The 26,738-nt window shown below is 43.4% G+C and overlaps 1 protein-coding gene across 1 annotated transcript; it reads right to left on the reverse strand.

Moving 5' to 3' along the window:
- Positions 1-2,247: 2,247 nt before the first annotated feature.
- RNPEP (arginyl aminopeptidase) lies at positions 2,248-25,655 on the reverse strand. The gene is given in 12 exon segments (XM_027843445.1): positions 2,248-2,757; positions 3,849-3,991; positions 8,509-8,733; positions 9,521-9,629; positions 9,800-9,912; positions 11,096-11,209; positions 14,635-14,870; positions 15,477-15,593; positions 19,913-20,061; positions 20,407-20,547; positions 24,967-25,457; positions 25,460-25,655. Coding segments are annotated over 12 exon segments (2,178 nt in total). The 5' UTR covers positions 25,641-25,655; the 3' UTR covers positions 2,248-2,598.
- Positions 25,656-26,738: the final 1,083 nt, after the last annotated feature.

Here is a 26,738-nt window from a genome sequence, read left to right on the forward strand (position 1 = left end):
ACCACAGAAGGTCAACTCCCAGCACGGTTGGGTTCTGTGGACAATCCATTTCCAATGAAACCTAGACCTTCACTGATTTTTCAATTACTTGATTCCACAACCTTGGCATTAACAACTCCTCTCATCATAGTATCCAATCGGTTGAAAAATCTGTTTCCACCTCCATCACCATCTCCCCCATTGCAATTAAAACAGCTATCACCTCATTATAGGCTGTCCTCATCATTCACCTTATTATTGCAATCACCTCCTAGTTTGTCTGCCTCAAACCACTCCCCACTTCAGTTCACGCTGCTGTCATTGATTCTCCTTAACCACAGACCTGGTCACATCACTCTTCTGCTCAATAAACCCCAATGGCTCCCTATTATCTCTAAGACCAAATAGAAACTCAACCTTATCCCAACCTCATTACACGTTACTCCTCCTTCCCATGCTATATCATTGTCATCTAGGCAAAATGGCCTCCTCACTCATGTACTCCATAATCCTACTCTGGGTCTTTGCAATGGCAACAAATACATTAGAACATACTTTCACACACTAATGCATTGTTGGTGGAATTGTGAAATGATCTAACCATTTTGGAGAGCTATTTGGAACTATGCCCAAAGGGCTATAAAAATGTGCATACCCTTCAACCCAGCAATAGCACTTCTAGGGCTGTATCCCAAAGAGATCATACAAATGGGAAAAGGACCCACATGTACAAAAATATTTATAGCAGCTCTTTTTGTGGTGGCAAAGAATTGGAAATTGAGAGGATGCCCATCAAATGGGGAATGGCTGAACAAATTGTGGTATATGAATATAATGGAATACTATTGTGCTATGAGAAATGATGAGCAGGCTGACTTCAGAAAAATCTGTAAAGACTTACATGGTCTGATGCTGAGTGAAGTGAGCAGAACCTAGACAACATTGCACACAATTACAGCCACGTTGTGAGATGACTAATATTAATAAACCTAACCCTTCCCAACAATGCAAGGATCTAAGACATCTCCAAAGGCCTCGTGATGGAAAATGCTATCCACATCCAGAAAGAACTATGGAGTTTGAATGCAAATTGAAGCATACTATTTGCTATTTTCTTTCTTCTGTTTTGTTTCCTCTTTCTGATGGTTCTTCCTATTGGTTCTAATTCTTATTTACAACATCACTAATGTGAAAACGTTTAATAGGAATGTATATGTATAGCCTATATCAGATAGTGCGCCATCTTGGGACTTGCCGACTTAGTGGAGAGGAAGGGGGAGAAAAATTTTAAACTCAAAAGCATAAGGAAGTGATTGTTGATAAATCAAAATAAATTAAAAAAAAAGAACATACTCCCACCCTCCTCAGAGAATCTCTCTTCCTTCAAGATACAGCTCAAGCACTGTCTTCCAATTCTTAACCTGGGGTCCCTGAACTTGCTTTTAATATTTTGATAACTGTACTTCAATATAATTGGTTTCCTTTGTAATCCTACGTAGTTTCCTTCATGCATTTAAAAACATTATTCCAAAAAAAGGTCCAGAGACTTCCCCAGACTGCCACAGGGGTCCCATCACACCAAAAATGTGAGGAACCACTACCAATGGCTGGTCTAGGGCTTTCCTTTTCCAGCATCACACTTCACCTACCCAACTTACCTGTCTTAATTCCCTACTGGTAAGTGTAAGCCCTCTGAGGAGGGACTTTGCATGCCCAAGTTCCAATAGAGCACCTTAGAAGACACTGAATGTTTAACTGAATATTCCAACCCCTACTACCTGAACCCCATTTATTACCAAAGTAGGAGCCCGAGTAACTTGGGGGAGATTTTCCGTTAAGTCCCAAGCCCCAGTAGCTCACTGTGGTCATTAAACACCCCGCAAATGGAACGTGGGGCCAAGATGAATAGAATGAGACTATGCCTCATTCTAGCAATTCATTAAGCCACAGCTGGGTGCTGCAGTAGACAGAGCTCTGGGCCTAGAGTCAGGAAGACCTGAATTTAAATCTATCTGCAGACACTTAATAGCTGTTTACCCTGGGAAAGTCATGTAATCTGTCTGCCTCAGTTTCTTCAAGACTAAAATGGAGTTATCAGAGCATCTACTTTCCAAAGGTTATTGTGAGGATCAAATGGGAGAATGTCTGTTGTCTGCATGCTTCATCTCTGTCTTACATCTTTTTCATATGCATGTATGAGCTTCCCTATGTCTCCTCATAATACCAAGTTTGGAGTAACACACTCTCCCCTGTCCAAACAGCAGCTTCTATATTTTTCATCCAAAAATTTTATTTAAAATATTGAACCTGAAAAATAATCAAGCTGCCAGCCCTTTGCCCAGCACCTGAAGAGTCAGCAACAACTCTCTTCCTTCTTCCTATGCCAAATGAAGGTAGAATGGACATGTGTTCTCCCCTAGCCAATGCCAAGGGTCTACTGACCCGCTGAAAACCGGGGAGAGTTCCTGGTTCAGAATTCAGTGTTCAGGGAAGGTCTTCATGCAGAGCAGAGTCCTGAAATATGAAATGTCAGCTGCTTGGGGAAATGGAAGGTAGAGAAAGACCGCTCTTCTGAAGGTCCATGACACCTATAGGAGGTAAGGGCCCCAGCTTGGGGCTCTAATTCTTCTTCGATTCCATGATCTGCTGGACATAATTGACAACATTGCTGTGGAGCTGGGGGGCGGTGATAGAAAATGTCTCTTTGGCCAGGGAGCGGGCCTCCTCACTGCCACTCATCATAGCATGGTACAGCGGGAGGGTATACTTCTGTTTTCCCTGTAGTGAGCAAAAACATGACCCAAGTAGTCAGATACCATATACCTCTTACTCCTCTAACCCTCCCTTCCTGTACTTTCTGATGCCCTCCAGCCTTGTGTCCTGTCCCAAGAGACAAATGTACAATATGTAAGGAATAAGAGGATTAGAAAGAGGAGAGAACTATCATGTGGATTGCTGGTAGACAGGTACTCTAATTCTAGCATTCTCTATGACTCTACCCAATCCAAGTTAGATCATTAACAAGAAAACACAAATGAGGTGGGGAAGGAGGGTGTGGATACAACAGAACTCCACTTCAGAGAGTTATCTATTGAACTGGTAGTCAGATATTTAAGACTCCATGAAATCAAGTTGATTCTCTTTAATGTCTGGTTTTAATAAAGCAGGAAAATATTTACAAGGCAAAGCATACCCTTCATTTGTCCTAAATACAGGGGGTAACTAAAACACAATTTAATAAAATGCTACATTTTGAAGAAACCTTAAAAAGTCAATGAGTCCATCCCCCTACATTCACGCATGTCCAGCTCCCTGGCTAGATCGGACTGCTGTCTTCTGCCAAACCCTCTTCCCTCTGGAATCTGAAGACTGTTACTCTCAGAGCCCCTGAGCTTTCATCCCCTGGAGTTGTCCTCCAAGGACGATCCTGTCCCTAGTCTTAGATGACCTCCAGCCACAGTGTTTCCCTGGGGAGTGGGACCTAGAACTTCAACTGGTATCTTTTGGTCTTCAGCACTCTTTTCTGTGGAGTTTTCCCTGTGGGCAGCCCATAATCTGTACTTCACAGTGTTCAGTAAACCCTGACCATTTTTTCCCCCTAGTCTTTACCAAGTGATTTATAAGAAACTATAGGAAGCCACAAACTCCCTTCTTTCTCTTACAGGAACTTCCCAAGTTTTATTTAATAATAGCTATTATTACTTAATAGTAAATCCTGTTAATAAGCAGTGCCCTCCAGGGCAACTTTTTTCAAAGGAAGACTACAGACCTAGTCCAATTCAAACTGATAGGGTTCTAACCCTCCACTTTAAGGCAAACTACAGGATCAAGGAGGCCACTGAAAGGAGGAGACCTGGGGACTCACTCACCTGACTCTGCAGGAACTCCTGTACTTTCTTGAAATCTGCCTGGTAATCATTTTTGATGACAATTTGGCTCCAGCGTAAGCGCAGCTCTGCATTTCGGGCATTGGAAATCTTGGGGTATGTCTCTCCCATTTCTTTCACATTCCCTAGAAAGAAGATAGGGGATGTGAGAGTTGTCAGTCACTCAACCATAAAATATAAGCTCTGCAAAACTGCAAAGAAATTTCTCCAAAATTATCCTGGAGCTAATCTCAGGCCTTCTAAGAAAAGTAGCTTGAGATGGACTGAATGAGTCACTTGATTATGCATATCCCTTAATCAAAGGCAATACCTTCTTTTTGTCTCTCATACTCAATTTTATTGAAAGGCACTATGTCAGGTGGAGATACAAAAGTGAAAATGAAAAACACCCTGCCATTAATAAGCTTATCTTCTATTCAGCTGGGGGTGAGGAGGATACAATATTTGCAGAGACAAATAAAAACAAGATAAATTTGAGGAAGCAAAGAGAACTAACAACTCAGGGACTAAAAATAGCTTTGAGCAGACAACTGAACTGAGTTATTCAGAGGCTAAGGATTCCAAGAGGCAGAGATGAGAAAAGACAGGAAGTGACATGTGCCAGGTTGGTCAAATAGCCTTACCCACCACCTCACCTTAGCTACTGGTAGAGAAAGTCCATGGTTCTAAGCCCAAGAACCTTGCAACCTCAGCTTGTCCCTTGTAGCTACAGGAAAGGAAGGGGGTGGGGGTGGGGGTGGGGGTGGGGGGAAAGGGCAGGAGACTGAGCTTCCCATCTTCTTGGCAGCTACTGTTAAAGCCCTAGAAAAGAATTCTTGCCACCAAAATCCCTGACACCATCAAATATTCAACATTAGAAACCAACATGATTTAATTAATGGAAATGACATTAAAGAAGAACCATTATTCTCTACTTTCTTGTTGTACTTGAAGAACCAGGGGGTCTTTCCATTTGACTTGATCCTGAAACCACTGTTTCCCTTTAATAGAATGTGAATCCCCTAAGAGCAGGGTCCATCATATTTTTCTATTTGAATCCTCTTAAGAAAGTACTTTGAATGTAGTAAGAACTCAATATATTCTATTTCAGTCATCCATTCATGGAGGACAGTTCGTGCAATAGCAGATGTGGGAGATGGGACTGTGGAGTATATGAAGGGGAATCATATGTAATGAGTCTGGGAAGGAAGATGGAGCCAGATTGTGGAAGACCTAAATGCTAAGGTAAGAAAGTATGTACTTTATTCTAGAGACAATACTCAAGCTTTTTGTACAGTGGAATGAAATGATCAGATTCTTATCTTGGGAATATTAGTTCTGAAACTGTAAGGATGGATAAGAAAAGTGAAAGAGTGGAAACAAGAATTATTAATAGGTTAATGAAATAGTGCTGTCAAGGAGTTGACAAGGACCTGAATAATAAGGGTAGTATCCATTTAAATAGAACAAAGAGGATGGATGCTGAAGATATAAAGGCAGAGACTGGCAATTGTATATGGGTGAGTGGAGGAGGGGAGGAGAAGGTGAAGGAGAGGGAAGGGTCAAAGATGAAGTCAAGGTTGAAGAAATGGATGACTAAGGATGGTGGTGATCTCAAAAGAAGTACCTGAAAGGTGGAAGGGTAGGGTTAGTGGGGAAAGATGATGAAATGCTTTGGCCACAATAAGTCTGAGAGATACCAATGGGACATCCTGGTAGAAATGTGTAGCAAGAAGCTGGTGATGTAAGACTGGAGTTCAGGAAAGAGATCAAGGAGATCAAATACCATAGATCTGCAGAGACATGACTGTTAAATCCATGAGATCTTATAAGCTCATTGGTAAAGTACATGTAGAGAAAATGCCTCAGTTCTGAACCTAGGGGGATACCTAGGCTTACTGGATTGGGAGATGAATGTTGACTCAGGAAAGGAAACTGAAAAGGAGTGGTCAGATAGGTAGAAAACAGAATCAAGAATACAGTGTCAAGGGAAAAAAAAGAGTACACAGAAGAGCCAGTGATCTACCATATGAAAAGATCAAGTAGAAGGAGTACTGAGAAGAGGCTATTAGATTTAGTAGCTGGTAAGATACCACGTTGGAAAGTCTAGAGAAGAGAGTGGGAGGTGAAGAAAAGAAGGCAACAAAAAGACTTTTCCAAGGAATTTGGCTGTGAAAATAAGAGATACAGTCCACCCCGAGGGCATGGTGGAATCAAGGTTTTTTTAAGGATAGGAAGACCTGTATGTGTTTGTAGATAGCAAGAAGGAACTAAATGACAAAATACAGATCAAAGATGAGAGTAAATGATCAAGGCGACAAGCTCTCAGAGGGGATAGAAAAGAATGGGATCAAGGACATAAGTATGGGGGTTAAATCTCTTTGCCAGAGACTAGAACAAAGGAGGTGAAACTTAGATATAGAACAGGGAAGATAAAGGAGCTCATGGCAAATGGCTACTATTTTAAAAGTAGGTGATATTTTCTGCTGAGAGAAAATAGGATGGGGCAGCTAGGTGGCACAGTGGATAGAGCTCCGGCCTTGGAGTCAGGAGGGCCTGAGTTCAAATCCAACCTCAGATACTTGACACTTACTAGCTGTGTGACCCTGGACAAGTCACTTAACCCCGACTCCCTCACCCCTCTCCCCCCAAAAAAAGATAGAGAGAGCATAGGAAAGAAGAGATTTGGAACAACCACTGTCAGTAGTATAATAGAGAATTAATTAGAGAATAAAAGGGTTACTGTGCAGCAGTTAGAATCCATTTGAGATTTGGCAACAAAAATCTCTAGTGGACCTAGTCACACAGCTGTGTGACTTTATCCAGATGAGTTCACCAGTATTCAAAGAGGAATATGAAAAGTGGATGGTGGGGGATAACCCAGGGCTGATATTTGGTTAATGTATGAGTGACAAGACAAAGGGCGGAAGGTATTAAAAAACAGAATTTAATGGACAGTTCGACTGGTCAACCATATAGTTTAGTTAAGATGGTGAGGGAAGAAAGTAAAACTAAGGCAGGGATAATACATTGGGACAACAAGAGGTATAAGGAATAGAAGCCCTGGTAAGAGTGAAGATAAAATTTAAGAAGAATGAGGCAGAGAGTAGGAGATGGAATAGGAAATTAAAATGAAAGAAAGGAATTTCAAAGTCCAAAATCACAGAGGTAGTAGTAATGGTAAGATAAGTGATAGGAAGAATTAAGATGTGCCCATCTCTGTGGACTGAAGTGAAAATATAGGGCATAGGAGTTGAGGAAGCTGATATCCTGGGAGATTATAGGGTATTCAAAAGGGATGCTAACATATATAATGAGTTTCTAGTATGGAGGCAAGGGTTGGGAATAACACTGGGAGCCAAGTACTGAACTCTCTGAGAAAGAAGACTGACCTAGCACTACAAAGAAAGACCTAAACTAGGTGACATAGATGGAATGAACCTCAGGTCAAGGAGTGTTTCAATGATGGTAGCAAAAGCCTGGAATCATTCCCATTTCTGGACCAATGGGTTATGGCATGTGAGAAAGACCATACTGACAGAAGCCAAAGAAAGAGACAAGGAGGGATGATGTAGAAATTGGGAAGAATTATTCTAGGATGAAGGGGAGTTCGTTAACACTGGGGACTCCACGGGGCACACTCAAACAGAATGGCAGAGGAGCATGTTGACTGAAGAGGGGTAGAGCCGAAGTTGATAAGGGTAAGAAAATACAGGGAAGATTTGGAAAAGGAAAGGACTAGCCAACAGCAACTTTGAGACACATGGAAACGGGTACCAGAAACTTGTAGATGGAAAAAGAACCAGTTGACTTGGGAACCCTAACTGTTAGGGTCCTTTAATGAAGTGTAGTATCAGTGTAGGGGCATCAGCACCAGCTTCCAAGGCTTGTCACTCCAAAAGCAAGGGAGCTATCCATTTGGGCATCTGGGGTGGTAAATAACTGGCACTCTGGTCCCCAAGCCAGACTGAACTCCTACTTGGTACCCAAGCTGTAGCGTCTTTCCAAGATGATGGAAAATGAGGCACAATCTGGAACAAAAACTTAGTCCCTAATCTCTAAATCATCAGGAGCACAGATCTTGATCTTGAGCCTTGAAGCCTGGGATCTGACAGATCTACTCAGAATTTCAGATGGCTGTGATCCCTTTTGGTAAAGACCCTGGACTGACTTAGGCAGCTGGGTCACACTCAAATACTCTAGCCTGACCTTTATAGGCTAGGGTCCTCCACCAAATTCTGCTACATCTGAACTCCAAGTAAGTTAATCAAGTTATCTGCTACAACTAAGTTGACTTTGTTACTCACCTTGCCACTCTCTCCACCTGTCAAATTCAAAGTCTGTGCAAAAGTTACTCATGTGACCTCATAGTTTATATCTCTCTTTACTTCAAAATAGCTTTAAAAGAAAAACAAAAACAAACCAAAAACCCACTTCTATACAACCTCTGTTTTATACCACTTGCACTCAACCTTAACATTTATACCTTTGTATAATGGTAATGTTTTATGGTTTTGGTTCTTTGCAAGTGGTTGTGTCTGTTTGCCAAGTGTCATGAATTGATCATCTCTTCTTTCTCCAATTCTCTCCAAATTAGCAAGCATAGAACTCTGAACTATGGAATCCCTAAGGTGACTAAACAGCCCATTTTCCTGGGACTTACCAGGAGGTAGAGGGGATTTCTGTAGGATCTTATCCAGGAAGTAGACCAGCTGGTAGGTCTTCCAGACAGAGATATCCACAGCAGCAATAGCTCCTGGGTCTAGCTTCTCAGCAGCCCAAAGCTGGGCCAGCTCCTCAGCAGGCTTCATAAGTGAGTCACCGGGGGAGAGGTCAGGTAGGTAAGGGGGCCATCCTGGTGTGTTCAGCCACCTATCAAATTCAAAGCCTGTATGGCGGAGACAAGAGGAGGTATTGGTAAGGGTCCCAGTCATTCCCTTTAAACCTCCAACCTCCAGTTGTGCCTAGAGCAGGCTTTCCCTAGCCACCCCCTCACTCTGGCCTCAAGCTTTAGTCTATCCCAAACTTTCACTTCATCAACTCTTCTAGAGGGACAGCAGATGACATGCCAACTACCCAGCCCTCCTCCACTCCTTCATGCAGTCTTAGATCAGATCTCAATGTGCCCTCTGTAGTCAGAGGACTTTGTTTTGGAGGAGCATTCGATACCACTTCCCAGCACCAGATGGGGACACATTTTTAAGAGCCAGGAATCTCAATCATGATGGCACAGCCTCCATTCTCTCCTCTTAAGGTGGAGACAATGTCAAGGTGAGTCACTGGAGATACTGGGATGTCCTTTTGCTCAGAAGCTGTTTTATGAGCCTATTTCCTTTCCACTTCAAGGGTCAGAACTATTGTTAGGGACACAGTTACTTGAGCCTTAGCATGCGCATCAGAGTCAAGGTCCTGTTCACATGTGCCCAGGTGCTGGAAAGGAAGAGAGTGAGAGACCAGGACAAAAGAAATGTGAACGAACCACGGGGCACAGCCCAAAATGGAATCAAGGGAGGCCGTTGGGGCCCACGTGAAGCCCTGGGGTTTTATTCTCTCAAGTGCCACTTGCTAGGTAACTTGTTCTCAAGTACTTTTTCCTGGTTTTCCCAAATCAAAACAGTCAATAATTCTCTTTCCTTGTCTTGGTTCCCCCAAGGATCTATGGACCAGGGCCTTACCTGATATAGAATCCACTCTCTTCTTCTTCAGTTCAGGGAAATATTCCAAGTAGAATTCCAGAAAATCATCAGCCAAGATGCTCTGGAATTTAAATTCATTGACATAGGCCTGTAACAAGGGAAATGTTTAGTCAGTTAGCATCACTGGATCACCCTAGGGAGTGGTCACCAGATATGTGCCCACCCCAATCCATCTTCTCACATCTCTGACTCCTCCTTTACTGCTGTCCCATCTACATGCTCCTCTTTCTTCTCTTCTCCATTAGGGGTTAACCATACCTTAAGGAAGTTGTCAAACTTGTCCTGATCTCCCACCAGGTGGGCCAGGTAAGAGACAAAGCAGAACCCTTTCTCGTATGGGGTTTCATTGTAGGTATCATCAGGATCAACACCTGGCAAAAGAGAGCGTACCCAAGGCTTGAATTTTCATAACCATAACCCCCTAAACCTTATGCTCTGTTCTCCAAACCAGGCAGATTAAAATACAGTTTCTCCTACAGGGAATGAACAAGAGATTCCCCCAGACAATCTACTTCAGCCCATCCCAATTCATTTAAAGAAAGGTTCTGAAGCCGGTGTCCACGAACCTAAAAAAAAAAAAACCAAAACACAACCCATTCTTCTAATTTAATTTCAAGATGACTTTGTAATAATCTTCTGTATATTATTTTATGCTTTAAAAGCTATTCTGAAAAGGGACCTATGTCACAAAAATGGTTTCAGGACCCCAGCTTCAAAGGAATTCTTAAAGGATCATTAAGCATAGGTAACCCTAAGGAAAAGGACAAAGAACATAGCTTTCACAGAAACTGGCAGGTTTCCTCATACCCTATAAAATTATCTGCTAGAGACGAGAAAAAGAGTTTTACTAACACTAGGAAAGTGGAAAAGGACAGATAATCTCTCTGAGATTCTGATCAATCCCCTATCCAACCAATTTATATAAGGACAACTTATCTTTAAGTCTATTCTAGGCTATGATGAGATTTCATCCAACTCCTCGGACATGACCAAAAAAAATTTGGACTTCAACTATAGCAAAAAAGATTTGGATTTACTTTGAAAGCAGGACTCATTTCCTAATTTTAAGTAGTATTATGCCAAGCTTGCAGAATGTCTCCTTCCAGTGGATCTTTCAGAACGAGTCAGAACCAAGTGCTATCTGCCCTGGGTGTGACTCTTCTCCTGGCTCACTATTTCAGGAAGGTTTCACTTTCTTTCTAACTCCCCAGACCTCTTCTCCACAGCCTTGTCGTCACTCCAGCTCTGGAACCACGTTCAAATCAACTCTGCCACTGTTCCTGGAACAATCACCTCCCCTATGGTCTGCTCACATTTGTCTAGTAATTTCCCAGAACAGAGCGCTCCTCTCTGGCCAGCCCCTTTGTGATATCGCTATTAAAACAAAGGCCCTGCAGGGCAAGACTTTCTTTACTTTTGGTTTTATACCCACAGCACTTTGTAGAATGTTGAGCATACATTAAGTGCTTAATGAATGCTTCTACTTTCACCCATTCATCCGGTTGAAATGGCTGAGGTCCCCAAGGCGTGACACAGAGGCGCCCTCTCTCTGACCTGGCTCAATCTTCACGCGCAGTTTGTTCAGCGGGTGGTCCTCTCCAGTGGTGTCCATGTGCTGCCGAAGGAGGGCCCTCCCCGTGGCAGCTTCTAGGCAAGTGTAAGCAGGACCTGGAGAAAAAATAAAATTGCTGACATGTTGGGCTGCTCAGTACCAAAAGAGGCTCTGCAGCCCTCTTGTGGTTATCTGTGAGCAGGGCGGTGGCCAGCTGTCCATCTCCTCAGGCCTGCAGGCAAAGGCACAACCTCCCTGTGCTTCCCTGGACCTCAAGGTTGGGTCACACTGACTCCACTCTCAGACTTTTCTCTTGACAAAGTATTCTTATTTTTAAAGGGATACTCTTCTGTATGTTCATAGGCAGAAATTTAAGGGATTCTCACTTGTCCATTTTTGGCACCCTGAGAATCTACCACCCTAAAATTTCTCCCTAAGGATCTGTGGTTCTTCCTTCAGGTTTTAAAAATGTTGTTCTTATGACCCGCTCATGAAATTAGCTGGCTCTATACATTCTAGGATTACATGGCCTAAGGATTCCAAGGAATACTGGTTAAGGGCTCACTGGTTCACCTAAGCCACAAATGCTCCCCTGAAAAACGCTAGCATGTGATAGCCAGCTTCTGGAGGAAGAAGGGTACTTTTTTTCCCAGTGAGCTTAATGGTCAAATTGCTGACCACTTGTCAGTTATAGTAGTGATTACTTTTCAGGTTTCAGTTGAACTCAATGGTCTCTAAGGGCCCTTCCAATTCCGAGATTCTTTGATAGAAGTCCTGGGGTTCAAGTGCCAAATCATTACAAATTATTTTAGGAAATACTATGTCACCAGCCCAGTCAAGATCTAATTCAGAAAGCAACTCAAGAGCGCATCAATTGTGTTCCAGCTATCAGAGAGTCTGAAAGAATTTGGATTAAGTACTGCCCAGGCAGAATGGAAATAAAGGTCTGGCTATACCTGCCTCCCTTCCCAATAGTAACTCCTTGGAACTAGTGTTAATGTTACACTATCCTCTACCTTCAAATCCCTTGACCCTTTGTTCTATCTCTAATCACACCTTGCCAAACCCCAACCCTGGATTTCTCCCATCATTCACTTCCTTTGTGCCTTCTCCTACACTGATAAGGGAGTTGGAGGAATTCACGCAAGTGTGCTGACAAGGTCCAGGGCAAATTTATGTTATTTGACCTCACAACTGCAAAGCAATCTCTACTTCACTCACAACAGCAGCCATTCCAAACTTTCCCATCTCTCCTCAAGACTCCCACAGCAACCCCTTTCCTTACTCTTGAGAATCTTACTTCATACTTTCCCTAAAACACTGAGGCCACTTTCCAAGAATTCCATCACCTCTGATTCCTCTGACATTATCTCCTCCCCACTCTTCCCAACTTTCCTTTCAGTTTATGGTGACGAAACGGCCTGTCTTTGCCAAGGCCAGCCACTCTACATGCACCTTGGTACCATCCCCTCCAGGCGTCTCCAATAGACTGCTCTCACCCTCACTACAGTGCCCACTCTCTAAGCCTCAGTGGTCTCCACCTCTGCCCTATCCACTAGTTCCTTCTATGCTGTCTACAAACACACTCGTGTTTCCCTCACCCTTAGAAAGTTACCAGTGATTTCTTAATTCCCAAGTCTAATGGGATCTTCTGTCCTCATTTTCCTTGACCATTCTGCAGCCGGTGACATTGCTGACCACCCTCCCCCCCTCGCCTGTTTTCCTGACACTGCTCGCTCTCTCTCTGACCACTTCTCAGTGTCCTTTGCTAGAACTTTATCCAAATTACGCCCATTAACTGTAGCGTCCCCCAAAACTCTACAGTGGGTCATCTCTCTCTACATACTTTACAGCTCCAACAGATTTCAATTATCATCACTATGCAGATGACTATCAGCTTTATCTATCCAGCCCTAGTCTCCATCATAAGCGCCAGTTCTCATCACCAACTAGACAGACATTCCAAACGTCCCACAGGCACCTCCAACTCAACAAGTCTACCCCTCATTTTCTTCATTCACATACCCACCATTCTAGTTCACATCCTCCTAACTGGTCATCTGGTCTCAGGTCTCCACTAATTCTAATCCATCCTTTATACAGAGCTGTGACCCTGCGACCTCCATGCCCCCTCCCCTCAGCTCAGTAAACTTCAGGGACTCCCTCTTACTTTTAGGATCAAACACAAATCCCTCTTTCGGGCATTCGAAGGCCTGCACAACCCAGACCTTCCCTGTATACTTGGTCTTCTTAGCCATCCCTTCATTCTACAGGGCAGCCACACTGGCCTACTTGCCATTCCACCCAGGGCACTCCAGTTTTTGCTGGCTGCTCCGCTTCATCCATTCTGCTTTGTGGAATCCCTGATGACCTCAAGATTGCTCAGAAGGCACCTTCTGCAGGCCTTTCTGAGCCCCTGTGCCCAAATCGCTCATGCCTTCACCTCTAAGGGGATCTTCCACTTACTCTGTAAATCTCTTATGTATACCTACTGTCTTCCTCCTTAGATTGCAAGCTCCTTGAGAACTGGGACCATTTACTGATTTTTATTTGTGTCCCCAGCATTCTGCGCAGTGCTTGGCACGTTGTAAATACTCACTGGATAACTGATAAGCAATGTTTGGAAACTGTCTCTCGGTTTACAGCTTTGAGCCTTCAGTTAACCTGTAACATACATAACTAGACTTATAAAATACCAATGGCCCTACGCTAACTGAACTGATCTAAAGAATACAAAATAAATGTTTATATTGAGTACCTTTACATTTATGCTATGTTTTTACACATCCTTGTCTTCTCCATTAGAATGTATGCTCCTTGTAAATAGGGATTGTTTCATTTTTGGTAGTTCTAGCTCAGTGTCTGGTACACAGAAGGCACTAGTGTGAACTTGATGGACACACATTTATAGAAAGTCACATTAAAAAGTATCCGTTATGATGTCTTAGAGAGCTATCTATCATGGTGACCCTTGGTCCTGGCTCTACTCATTTTGTATCCCCAGTGCCCAGCACAGTGCCTGGCATATATTTACTAACAGTCAGGGGCTTAGCTAAGACATAGTCCCTTACCCTCACAGAGATTATAGCCTAGAAGGGGAATGGTAACACATATTAGATGACTCTGAGTTAGAAATATACAAGGTCCCAGGGAGGAGATTGTTACTAAATAGGGAAAATTCTTCTCTAGCCCAGGTCTGATGCCTCCTTTTCCAGGAAGCCTTCCTTAATTCCCCCAGGCTTAATGAGATTTGTCCCTCAAATTTTCTTAAAGTAATCTGTCTAGAACTCCCTCATTGTGTCCCTATCACTTTCTACCTCATATTCTATCTAGTTGTGTACATGTTAATATCCTTTGTCCCCAAACAGATTATAAACTTCTTAAGGGGATGTACTGCCTTGTTTTCTCTATTTCCCTAGCACAATGTCTTGTACATAGTAGGCATTTAGTAAGTGTCTGTGAGTAGAATTTTACAAAAAAAAATCACACTTGATTTGGTCTCAAAGGCTGAAGTAACAGGGCACTAGGAAGGCTGGCTCACCAAAGAGGATAGTGGAGATTCTCCTCTGGGCAAACATAGTGAAACCCTCATTCAGCCAGAACTCGCCCCAGTTGGCATTGGTGACCAGATTTCCAAACCAGCTGTGAGAGATCTCATGGATGATAACATCTGCCAAGGAACGGTCCCCAGCCAACAGACATGGAGTGACAAAAGTCAGACAGGGGTTCTCCATGCCCCCAAAGGGGAAAGATGGTGGCATGAAGAGCAAGTCATATCTGTGAAAAGAAAAGAGAGGTTACAGAGAAGTCTTGGCTCCCTAAGAACAAGCTGTGTTTCATTTTGCTGAGGAAAATTTGTTATATGCTTCCCAACACTATGTGACCTAGCCCTTGAACAGACAGAGTGTGAGCAAATGAACACAGAACAAGGACTGAGGCTAGAAAGCTTGGGTTCTTCTCCCAGATGTGAAGGCCTTGAACTTATCCTTAGAAAAGTCCTCACCTTTTCCTTTGCTGGACCTTGCATTCATCTCAGATGGGGAAACTAGCCCTTCAGTTCCCTTCCAACTTTAAAGGCAGGATGTCGATATTTTTGGAAACAATAACACTTCTCTTTCAGGCAGACTTGGGGTTTTTAAGGTCAAATCAATGAACCCTCTAACAGGGGTTGAATTCTGAAGATACCAGAGGAAAAAAATGGGAGTGTGGACTGACTATGGCACTTTCTTTAGGTGGGGAGGGAAGACAAGCCAAGATCTGGGGTCAGGGCATGAGACAGGAGAGAATGAAGAGAAGCAACAAGAACGTTGATGGAGAGTACGGATAGAGGGTAACGAGAACTCAGCTTGAAACAAAGACGTTAGAGCCAATGTGACACTGCACCTTCCCCAAACATAAGGTCCAAAAAGTTTTTCTCCTGTTGCCAGAAATTCTTCTATCACACCGTTGTACTCTTCCTTGGCAGCTTCGATCAAGCAGGGCTCAGCCCACACGCAACTCCTAATGAGAGAAGAACAGACAAGCCAGCTGCCAAGACAGCCTCATCTGGAGGCCCTGCAAAGAATCAGGGCTACAATTCAGGTGTGGACCAATCTGCTAGACAGCCTCGTCAGTGACAGCAAGGGGGGAACGGGCTACCAGCATGGCCGGAGAAATTACCAGTGCTGGGTGGCAGAGAAGCCAGCAGAGCACAATGTAGGGGCCCAAGAGAGCCACCAAGGCACCAAACAACCTCAGAAGTGCCACAAGGTCCTGAACCCACCAGGCCCAATTCAGAAGAGCCTGGCAAGACTTTCTCATGGGGCTAGGAGAGGGGTTTAATGCATATGGTAGCTATCCCATCAAGGTGGCAATTCTGGATTGAGGAAGGGTGGAAGACAGGGAGGGGTAAGGACAGAAGGAAAACCAAGTAACTGACAGGATGAGGGAAGAACAGTCATGACCACCTCATGTGATCCTTTTCCAAACTCTATGGTGGCAGCAAGAAGGTAGAGAAACCCTGGTCCACCATCAGCTAATTTTCAAATATTGCCCTGAAAACTTCTGGCTTCACGATTTTTGGGGCTCTAGGGTACCTTTTCCCTAAGACAGGTCAATGCTTTAAGAAGTAACTCCTGGGCTTTAAGTTGTAGACCAACAGTTAACCAGCAGAAATGATTCTGTGGACTACCAAATTACCAGCTTAGTTTGCATATGTTCCACAAAGCAATCCTGTTAACACTTCAGTTTGCCTACAGCTACCTGAGGGTTTGAAAAAACCTGGAGCAAAGACTGAACAAGGCACTTCCTAGGCAAAGGAAAGACATTTGTGCAGCAAAGGAAAGGCTTAAAATTGTGCTGCCGGCCATTTGTTCCTGCCCCTAGTGCTTTGAGCCTTCAATGAAACACATGCTTGGATTCATCACAAAGTAAGTACCTCTTCAAAAAAATAAAAATAAAAAAGCAGAATTTTCCAACATTAAAACTGTGGGCATTTATAGTTTACTACCCTGCCAAAGTACTCCTTATTGCATCTCAGTTCCTAACCCTGGCCTAACTCAGCTCAGCATTGTGGCCCTAGCTCCTAGCACAGGACCATAGCACACCCAAATGGATCTTGGATTTCAAATTCTGAATCCCTTTCTTTTTTTTTTTCTTAACGTTTTCAACATTCATTTTTTATAAGATTTTGAGTTCCAAATTTTTCTCTCTCCTCCCTCCCCAAGATAGCAAGCAATCTGATATAGGTTATATACATGCAATCATGTTAAACATATTTCCACATCAGTCATGTTGCAAAAGAAGAAACAGAACAAAGAGGGGAAAAAAATCACACAAAAACAACAACAAAAGGGGCAGCTAAGTGGCGCAGTGGATAGAGCACCAGCCCTAAAGTCAGGAGGACCTGAGTTCAAATCCGGTCTCAGACCAAACACTTGACACTTACTAACTGTGTGACCCTAGGCAAGTCACTTAACCCCAATTGCCTAAAAAAACAAAACAAACAAAACACACAAAACACACACACACACACACACACACACACACACACACACACACCCCAAAAAAATGAAAATAGCATGCTTCGATCTGCATTCAGACTCCATCAGTTCTTTCTCTAGATGTGGATAGCATTTTCCATCAAGAGTCTTTTGAAATTGTCTTGGATCACTGCGTTGCTGGGAAGAGTTAAGTCTATCACAGTGATCATCACACAATGCTGCTGTTACTGTGTACTCCCGGTTCCACTCACTTCACTCAGCATTGAATTCCTTCTGATGATGCAGATGATCTTTTCATCCATGACTGTCCATCCTACAGGGACCCTTGTCCATGTCCTACCATAAATTCAACACAGGGAGTCCACCCAATATGGGTGGGCCTTCCTCCCTTTCTCTTGACATTTCATGGATGTAGTGAGCACTTTGGCTACCCTATCCATCTGTCATTCTTTTTTCTTGTCATATGACCAAACCATCTTCTCTTCCTGTCATAAGATTTCTTAATAACATCTTTTTTTTCCTTTTTCTTTGGGTTTCTCAGTGTTTATGGGAGGTTGTAACCTATTCATATCTACCACAGGCCTTCTCCACTGCCTTCTGCACAATATTCAGTTAATAAATGCTTGTCGAACTAATTTTTTTTTAATTTTTTTTGCTAGGCAATGGGGTTAAGTGACTTGCCCAGGGTCACACAGCTAGTGAGTGTTTTGTATCCAAGGCTGGATTTGAACTCAGGTCCTCCTGAATCCAGGGCCAGTGCTCTATCTACTGCACCACCTAGCTGCCCCCGAACTAATTTTTAAAACATGTATTTTTAAAAAAAATTCTGGTCTTAACAAACATCAACTAAAATGAGCACTTACACAAACATCTTTCCATAAATGGAAAAATAGAATTGTACAAGAAATTGCAAATCACTGTTATGTGAAGCTTGTTTTTCTTTTTTAAAATATATAATAAATTCAACATATAACTTTCAAAGCTATCTTGTTTGTGATTTTTTTTCACCTTCCTTCTGTTCTCTTCTGTGCATTAAAAAAAATGGCTCAATGATCCTCTTTTTTCTTTCTTTTCTTTTCTGGCTATCCCTGTTCCGTGTTCAACTAACCCCCATTAAAAAAAAAAAAAAAAAAAGAAAAAAATCCCAAACTCTTGTAACAAATACATATACTTAATGCTTGTGGAATTGAAGTACTCCTAAGACATCTGTCCATCAATACAAGGCTTCAAAAAGTTGTGGTAAGAGGTGGCGCAGTGGATAGAGCACTGGCCCTGGAGTCAGAAGGACCTGGGTTCAAATCTGACCTCACCTCAGACACATGATACTTACTAGCTGTGTGACCCTAGGCAAGTCACTTAACCCCAATTGCCTCACCAAAAACAAAAAAACAAACAAAAAGCTGGGATAATCTAGCCAAATTGAATATCTAAGCACTATTATCATGATGTTCTATTTTGTCAGAGGTTTCTCTCCTTGGGTAAGAGGCATATCCAACCAGAAAAAACCTGGCAGAAAGTACCATTTGAACTATCCATAGGAGATATCTGTGGCCATGAAACCAAATGATCGAGCCCAGTAAGAAGAGAATTCTCCACACCCATGTGAATGGCTGGGCTATCACCACTAATCAAACTGGATTCTGTAATGGTTGACTAGTGTTGTCATTTATTACACACATAAAAATAACCATAAGCAAGTAAGTAATGAATCAGAGATTGTTCTGATGAAAGGTGAGGGAGGGAGAAAGGGGAGTGATTTCCCATCAACAGCTCCTTCCAAATAACATAAGTGTAAATTCTCTGAAATGACACACACCTCCTCATTCTTTGATTACCTGGTTTCCCGACTGTTGCAAAGATGGACCTTCCAATGGGTGGGGCAGACTATTTTTCTAGACTGAGCTACTATGATTCTGAATTGGTTTATTAGCAGCTGACTATAATGGAGTCCCTATTTATCATTTCCTATTACATCCTAGAAACTGAGGTTTCCATCTTATCATCTTATCAGATTGAGTTTTGAGGTTGATAATGCCAAGGCCACTCAAGAAAATCCTCCCAGAAGCTAAAAGCTAAGGTCAGAGATAAGGAAGGATTTACAGCTAGGAAGAGACTGTCATTGTTCTATCACCTAACTTTTGCTCCTTTCCAGTCAGAAGGGAGATGGGAAAAAATGTCACCATTAAAATCTAGACTCTTGGCTTCAGTTGTTCTCACAGAAACTTTACAAATATTATTCTACCAAATCTAACTAACCATGGAGAGAAACCTTTGGTATTGAGGGTTTGGGTCCATGTATAATGTTTTTTCTTTGCAGGAAGTAGAAAGAAAGCCTTACTCTCTCTTACCTCTCTTCAAAAAGCAAAATGAAGGGATGCTATTGCAGTCATCTCCTAATAAACTACTCAGAATCAAATAGTTCAATCCTGAAAGATGTCTGCCTCACCCATTGGAAGCAACAAGCAAGAGGACAGGTAAAGAACAATTGAAAATTGGATAGGGTTATGAAAACTTTGAGATAAATATGGCTAAATTGGGAGGGAGGGAGATTCAGAGGGCAAAAGGTTTAATGAGCCAAACTGCTACCCCAAACTTCTCACTAAGGTACGACACCCACTTGCCCACTTTAAAGCATAGGCAGCATACTTTCAAATCCAAATATTCGTGGAGCTAGAGGAAGAATACTAGAAGAACACAGTTCCAGAGGCTTTATCTGAAGGAGAAATGAAGACCCCAGATTGTTTCCACGAACTATCTTGATGTGGTCTATTTGTCATATACTTACTTATTTACCTCTCTGTGTCAGTTTAACCTTGCCTACAAGTCTCAGTCACCTACCTGGGTCCAACTTCAGCAGAAACCAGATCTCCAACAGCTAAAGCTACCAGATAGGAGGGGATAGGCTGACACATTTGGAAGAAGAACTTATTCGGGCCTTGTTTTTCCCATGTGGTAGCACTCATTACTGCTGTGAAGCCATCTGGCACCTGGCAAGAGAATAAACGTTGGGTTTTAACTGCAGAGAGGTCAGAATTTCAAAATTAACCCAGAATGAGGTGAGATTTGGGGGATAAATTTCAGAGACTTGCAGTGAGGTTCATATGCCTTTCTGTTAGAAAGATGCCTCTCACACACACACACACACACACACACACACACATACACACACACACACACACACACACACACACACACACACACACACACACACACACCCCCCCCCACTGGGCAGAAGTTACACTAAGCATTCAATATTAGAGCTGATCAGTTTAAATATGATTGCACTGCTCTGAAATCACATTATTCCAATCCCAAGAACAGATGTCTCTTACCTCAACGAGGGCAGAATACTTGCTTTTCACTGCAGGAGTGTCGAAGCAGGGGAAGAAGGCTCTGTTGAGGACGGCCTGACCCTGGGTATACACAAAGGGCTTCTTTTTCCCTGCTGTCTGCTCTGGAGTCAGCCAGCAAACCTGAGAGAACAAACAGATTTTAGGAGGGCTGTGCTCTCCCTGAGCTCTCGTGGGGCACTTTGTAGCCAGAAGGCCAAGTAGGAAGAATGCTAGAAAAAAAAAATTAATTGGCATTGGGAGCTTCAGGTAATTGTCAATCAGTCTGATCACATTAAGAACATTCCTCCCAAGTAGATCAATGGAACATACTAGAAAAAGGAGAATTGGAAACAATGGAATTCAATAATCCAGTGTTGAATAAACCAGAAAATGTAAGTCACTTGGAAAGTAACTTCCTATTTGATAAACACTGCTGGAAAACTGGAAAGTAATCTGGCAGAAAGTAGGCTTAAACCAATATCTTATCTCATATTTCACAATATATTTTAAATGGACATATGATATTAACATTAAAGATCATACTATAAAAAATGAGAAATAGATCATCTACCACTCACAGCTATGGAACAGAATTATAAAAGATAAAGTAGATAACTTTGATTACATAAAACTGAAAAGCTTTTGCAGACAAAATTATTGCACCTAGAATAAGAAGGGAAGTGGTTGAATAGGGGAAAAAGTCTCCATATCAAATTGATCTAATAAAGGTTTGTTATCCAAGATACATAAACAATTAACAGATACATACATATATATGATCAACAGCCATTTTTCAACAGATAAGTGGTCAAAAGATATGAACAAACAGTTCTCGAAAGAACTGCAAACAAATTAAAAACCATATAAAAGATTGTTCCCAATCATTAATAATAAGAAAAATATAAATCAAAACAATTAGGCTTCACCTCACACTGAGCAAATTAGCAAAGATGATAAAAGATGGTGATAGTGTTGGAGGAGTTGTGGGAAGATAGGTACAGTGGTACAATCATTTGGAAAGCAATTCAGAATTATCAATCAATAAACATTTATTAAGCACCTACTACTATGTGTCAGGTACTGTGCTAAGCACTGGAGATATAAAACAAGGCAAAAGACAGTCAAGGAGCTCAAATAAAATGATTAAACTGTTCATACCTTTTGACCCAGAGGTTCCATTACTGGGCTTATAGCAAAAGGAGGCTATTAACAGAATAATATGATGACTAGAGAAGCATAGGAAGAGCTATATGAACTGATGCAGCATGAGTAAACAGAGCAAGGCACACATACACATAAAAAATTCAAAGGTGTTATAAAATTATAAAGAACAAGCATGGAATGAAAAAAAAGGTATTAGAAGACACTTTTGTAGGGATGGCATTTTTGTTTGTTTGTTTTGTTTTTTTGGTGAGACAACTGGGGTTAAGTGACTTGACCAGAGTGTTATGTGTCTGAGGTCAGATTTGAAACTCAGGTCCTCCTGACTCCAGGGCCGGTGCTCTATCCACTGCGCCATCTTGCTGCCTCAGTAGGGGTGCTATTTTCAGATTCTTTTGCTGCACTGATCAATTATACTTCTGTTTCTAAAAAAAAAAATTGTTATATGGGATGGCTCTTTGGGAATGGCACTGGGAGGGAAACTATGGTCATATAATAAAAACAGAGAGAGCACACACAAGTACTTCCCTCTCACACTCCAATTTTCTTTGGAATCTATTAAGATATTACCTCCATTTCACAGGCTGTTTCACCTTCAGGAATGTATTCCTCATCTTATTCCTATAGGGTGTTTCAAGAAATCTCCATTCTAGTTTCTTATCTTACCCACTGGTTTATAATCTTATCCTCCCTTTCTTTCCCACTAAGAAAGTCCCGAGAAATCTATAAATGTTGGGACTTTATCATTACCAAAACAAAACAAACAAACAAACAAAAAAAACCCAACACCATAGTTTGCAGGAACCCTGAAATTTGGCATGGTAGCAAAATATTTGGAAATAAAGGCTACAGAATCACAGAATTTTTGGCCTGGTAGCAAAATATTTGGAAATAAAGGCTACAGAATCACAGAATCTCACATTTGGGAAGCATCTTAGAGGACCCCTACCCATATTTAAATTACTACAACAACCCTAAGTGGTCATAGAAACTTCACTCAAAGACCTCCAGTGAGGAAAAGCTCACTATATGCCCAACACAATGTAATTTCACTTTTGGACAGTTCTAATCATTATGAAGTTTTTTTTTCCCTTTCATCTAGCTGAAATCTGCCTCCTGGAGCCAAGCTAGACAAATTTCTTTTCCCCAAGACAGCCTTTCAAATACTTGAAGAAAACTATCATGATCTCTACTAAGTCTTCTGTTCTCCAGGTCAATTACCTCTAGTCTTTCCATTAATCCTTGTATGGTATAATTGGTCTCTAGTCCCATCTTATCTTAATTATCCCTCCTCTACGTCTTTCCTAAAACTGAGCACCCTAAACTGAAAGTACTACAGACTTCGTTTGACCAGATGGTCAAACAGGGCTTATATCAGTACCAGCAGAGCTAACACCCTTTTTAGACACTACTCCTTTCTTAGTCTAGTCTGATTTCAACGGCTTTTTTGGCTGCCTTATCACTCTATTAATTTATACTGATCTTTTTCACATGAATTTTAGTCTTATAATTTTTGCCCCACTCTTTTACCCTGTTGAGATTTTTTTGAATCCTAATTCAATTGTGAGCTAGTGATTGACAAGTACTCACCATCCCTAAAATTCATCAGCACTTCACCATTTTTATGCAAGTATTTTGTTATAATAGGCACTGGTTAAATGCTTCTTATTCCATTCTCTATGTCTTTCACATGTACACCGACCAAAAAGAATCAACTACCTAATAGGTACTCTACTTTTATCTATAGCAAAAACAGGTTGGATTTTAAGAAATCTGTAACTAGTAAGGGAAATAGCTCAACACCAAGAACAGTGGAGTTGAGAGATAAAACAAGAGGTGGATCAGGAGTCGGAAGGCTTTATGGAAGTAGTGAACAATGGGAAAAGCCTTGAATAAAGAGAAAGATCAGGATTGGCAGAAAGGGTAAAGTCAAATAGGGAAACCATCAGGCATATAAGAGGTTCGAAGAAGGGGAAACAAAAGGGAGACAAACCTGAGTAGAAAAGTGGGTTCACAAGGACAGTAGAGAAATAAGGCTGGACGGCACAGTACAATGAATAAAACAATCTATGCTTAGATTTTCTATTCTATCATTTCTAAACTGTATAGTCAAGAATGGTCCATAATATTTCAGATGTGGTTTGATCAGGGAAGAGTAGAGTAAGACTTAACACTTCCTTCATCTTTGACAAGTTGAGGGTGTTGGCAGTGGAAGGCTTGGAAAAGTGCCCTGGGGAGGCCATATCTGGCCTGTTCAATTCTCTCCCCAAAGCATAGTGCAGAGCTCACTTAAACTTTTAACAACAGCTATTCAATAACAATGACTTTCACTTTAGAGGCCACTTACAGCTGATAAGTTCAAGAACACTCCTGAATGTATGGGATCTATATCTCACCACTCCACCGCAACGTGATTTTCCTAGCCTTACTAGACTCTCTTTTCTTGTAGTAAGTCATAGTTTGGATATATGCTAGTGGTTTTCACTAAGGTCTTGCACAAAGCTCAACTAATCCCATTGTTGACTGCAGATCTGCCTTTTGAGTCAGTTCTAAAGTTTGGGAGGAACCAAAACCAGACAAAGGCACCTCAATGATAGCAAGCCGGCCTTTGGCGCAGCTCAAGGGTCATGGAACAGCAGAACCACCAGAAGAGTCGAAAGGTCTTTTCCCTGAATCTTCCCCAGGCAGCGAAGGCTCCCTGGGGGCGGAGGGCGGGTGGAAGGTTACCATAAAGGTAGGCTCACCCTTTTCCAGGTTTTCAATTTTAATCACATTTGGGGCCTCAGGACAAGGCAGGCCCCCTTCGGCCAACGCTGGGCCCCTGGGTTTGCTAGGCTACATGGACTACAAGGGCACATGGAGCAAATGAAAGCTCACTCTTCTGTTGGCGCTGAGCAGTTAAGCGGCCGGCCCATCAACCATAAGCATTTATTAGGTGCCTACGCCGTGCCAGGCACAGCGCTAAGTGCTGGGGACACAGAGAGGCAAAAGACCGCCCCGGTCCTCGAGGAGCTTACAGTCTAACGGGAGACCACGAGCAAACAAAGCTATACAAAGCGGGCAGTAGGGAGGACAAACAGGAATTACGAGGGAAAGCAGGCCCTGGAGGCGGCCGGAGCTCGGGCCGCAGAGGAAGGTACCCGGCGGTCCCGGGAGGCCCGAGGCAGGAAGCGGGCGCTCAGGGAGGGGAGGGAAGGAAAGGGAGGGGAGCGCGGCCGGAGAAAAGAGGAAAGAGGAAGGAGGAAGGAGGAAGGAGGAAGGAGGAAGGAGGAAGGAGGAAGGAGGAGGAGGAGGAGGAGGAGGAGGAGGAGGGAGGACGGAGGAGGGAGGAGGGAGGACGGAGGAGGGAGGACGGAGGAGGGAGGGGGGAGCCGGAGACGCCGCCGCCGCCGCACTCACCCCCGGCCCCTCGCCCACGCGGTAGGTGAGCAGCAGCTGGAAGCGCTCCCCGGGGCGGCAGGGCTGCGGGAAGGCCACGCTCAGCGCCTGGCCGTAGGGGGCGAAGGGGCGCGTATGGAAGGGCACGGGCTCCTCGAGCGGCTCCCCGGAGCCGGGCCGCTCCCGCCGCAGCGCCGCCGCCGTCACCTCGAGGCACCGGTGCGAGTCGAGGTGCAGCTCGAAAGCGCCCTCGGGCCCCAGGCAGCGCAGCTCCAGCGCCGCCGTGCCGCTGAGGCCGCGGCTGCCGGGACCCGGGCCCGGGGGCCCGAACTCCACCCGTAGCGTCAGGTGCAGGTGCAGCAGTTCGAAGGCGCGGAAGTTGGAGGCCGAGGCCACGTCCGGGGCCCGGGCCGAGTGCAGCGGCCGCCGCGCCGCGCAGCCCGTCGCAGGCCCGGGGCACGCCATTGCCCCAACCGACCCACCGGCTGCCTCCAACCGACTGCCCACCCCGGCCGCCGCATCCCCTAGCCGCGAGGACGCAGGAGGCGGGGCCGCCGCCCAGGCCACGCCCCGCGCGGCTGGCCTGCTGTCTGGCCCCGCCCCCCGCGGGAATCAGCCATAGCCACGTCCCCGGAGGAGCGCAAGCCACGCCTCTGGTGGGCGTGGCTACTTCTCTGAGGCCACTCCTCTCTCATCCCGCTGTCAGCCCACGCCCCCCTCCTCCTTTACTCCTTGTCCTTCCCACGCCCTCGAATCTTCTCACATCTCCCTATCGCCCTGACTTTGGGTTCCAATCCCAAACCTCTCACATGCTCAAGCTTTGGGGCTTCCGCATACTTCCCTAAAAAAGTGGAGCTTCTCTCAAATCCTCCAAGTCCTTTCAAAATCACATGCCACCCTTTGCTCCAGGTGCTAAAGATGAAATGGCCCTTCTTGCCAATGAATGCCAACCCCTCTTCTTGTGTCCTGTGTCTCCCTGGCAGATCGGTCCTGTGATCATCCCCTTTCTCTCCCTAATTTTCAGTCTCTCTCCATATCCACTAGCTCCTTTCAGCTTATAAACATGCCCACCTGGGCATTCTACATCAATCAGCTAGCATTTCATTGCCTTCCCTTGCTATCAGACTACTGCTTTTTTTCCTCTCACAGCCAAAGCCCTAGAAAAATTTGTCTACATTGGAGCTATGCCCAAAGGGCTATAAAAATGTGCATACCCTTTGACCCAGCAATAGCACTTCTAGGGTTATATCCCAAAGAGATCACACAAACGGGAAAAGGACCCACATATACAAAAATATTCATAGCAGCTCTTTTTGTGGTGGCAAAGAATTGGAAATTGAGAGGATGCCCATCAATTGGGGAATGGCTGTGAATGTAATGGAATACTATTGTGCTATAAGAAATGATGAACAGGCTGACTTCGGAAAAACCTGGAAAGACTTGTATGCTCTGATGCTGAGTGAAGTGAGCAGAACCAAGAGAACGTTGTACACAATAACAGCCACGTTGTGAGATGACTAATATTGATAAACTTAACCTTTCCCAGCAATACAAGGATCTAAGACATCTCCAGAGTCCTCGTGATGGAAAATGCTATCCACATCCAAAGAAAGAACTATGGAAGTTGAATTGCTATTTTTTTCTCTTCTGTTGAGTTTTGTTTCCTCTTTCTGATGGTTCCTCCTATTGGTTTTAATTTGTACTGACAACATCACTAATGTGAAAATATGTTTAATAGGAATGTAAACGTATAGCCTATATCAGATTGTGGGCTGTCTTGGGGAGGGTGGTGG

Source organism: Vombatus ursinus, unplaced genomic scaffold, assembly GCF_900497805.2.
Source record: "Vombatus ursinus unplaced genomic scaffold, bare-nosed wombat genome assembly UNPS02014909.1, whole genome shotgun sequence".
Taxonomy (NCBI): Eukaryota; Metazoa; Chordata; class Mammalia; order Diprotodontia; family Vombatidae; genus Vombatus; species Vombatus ursinus.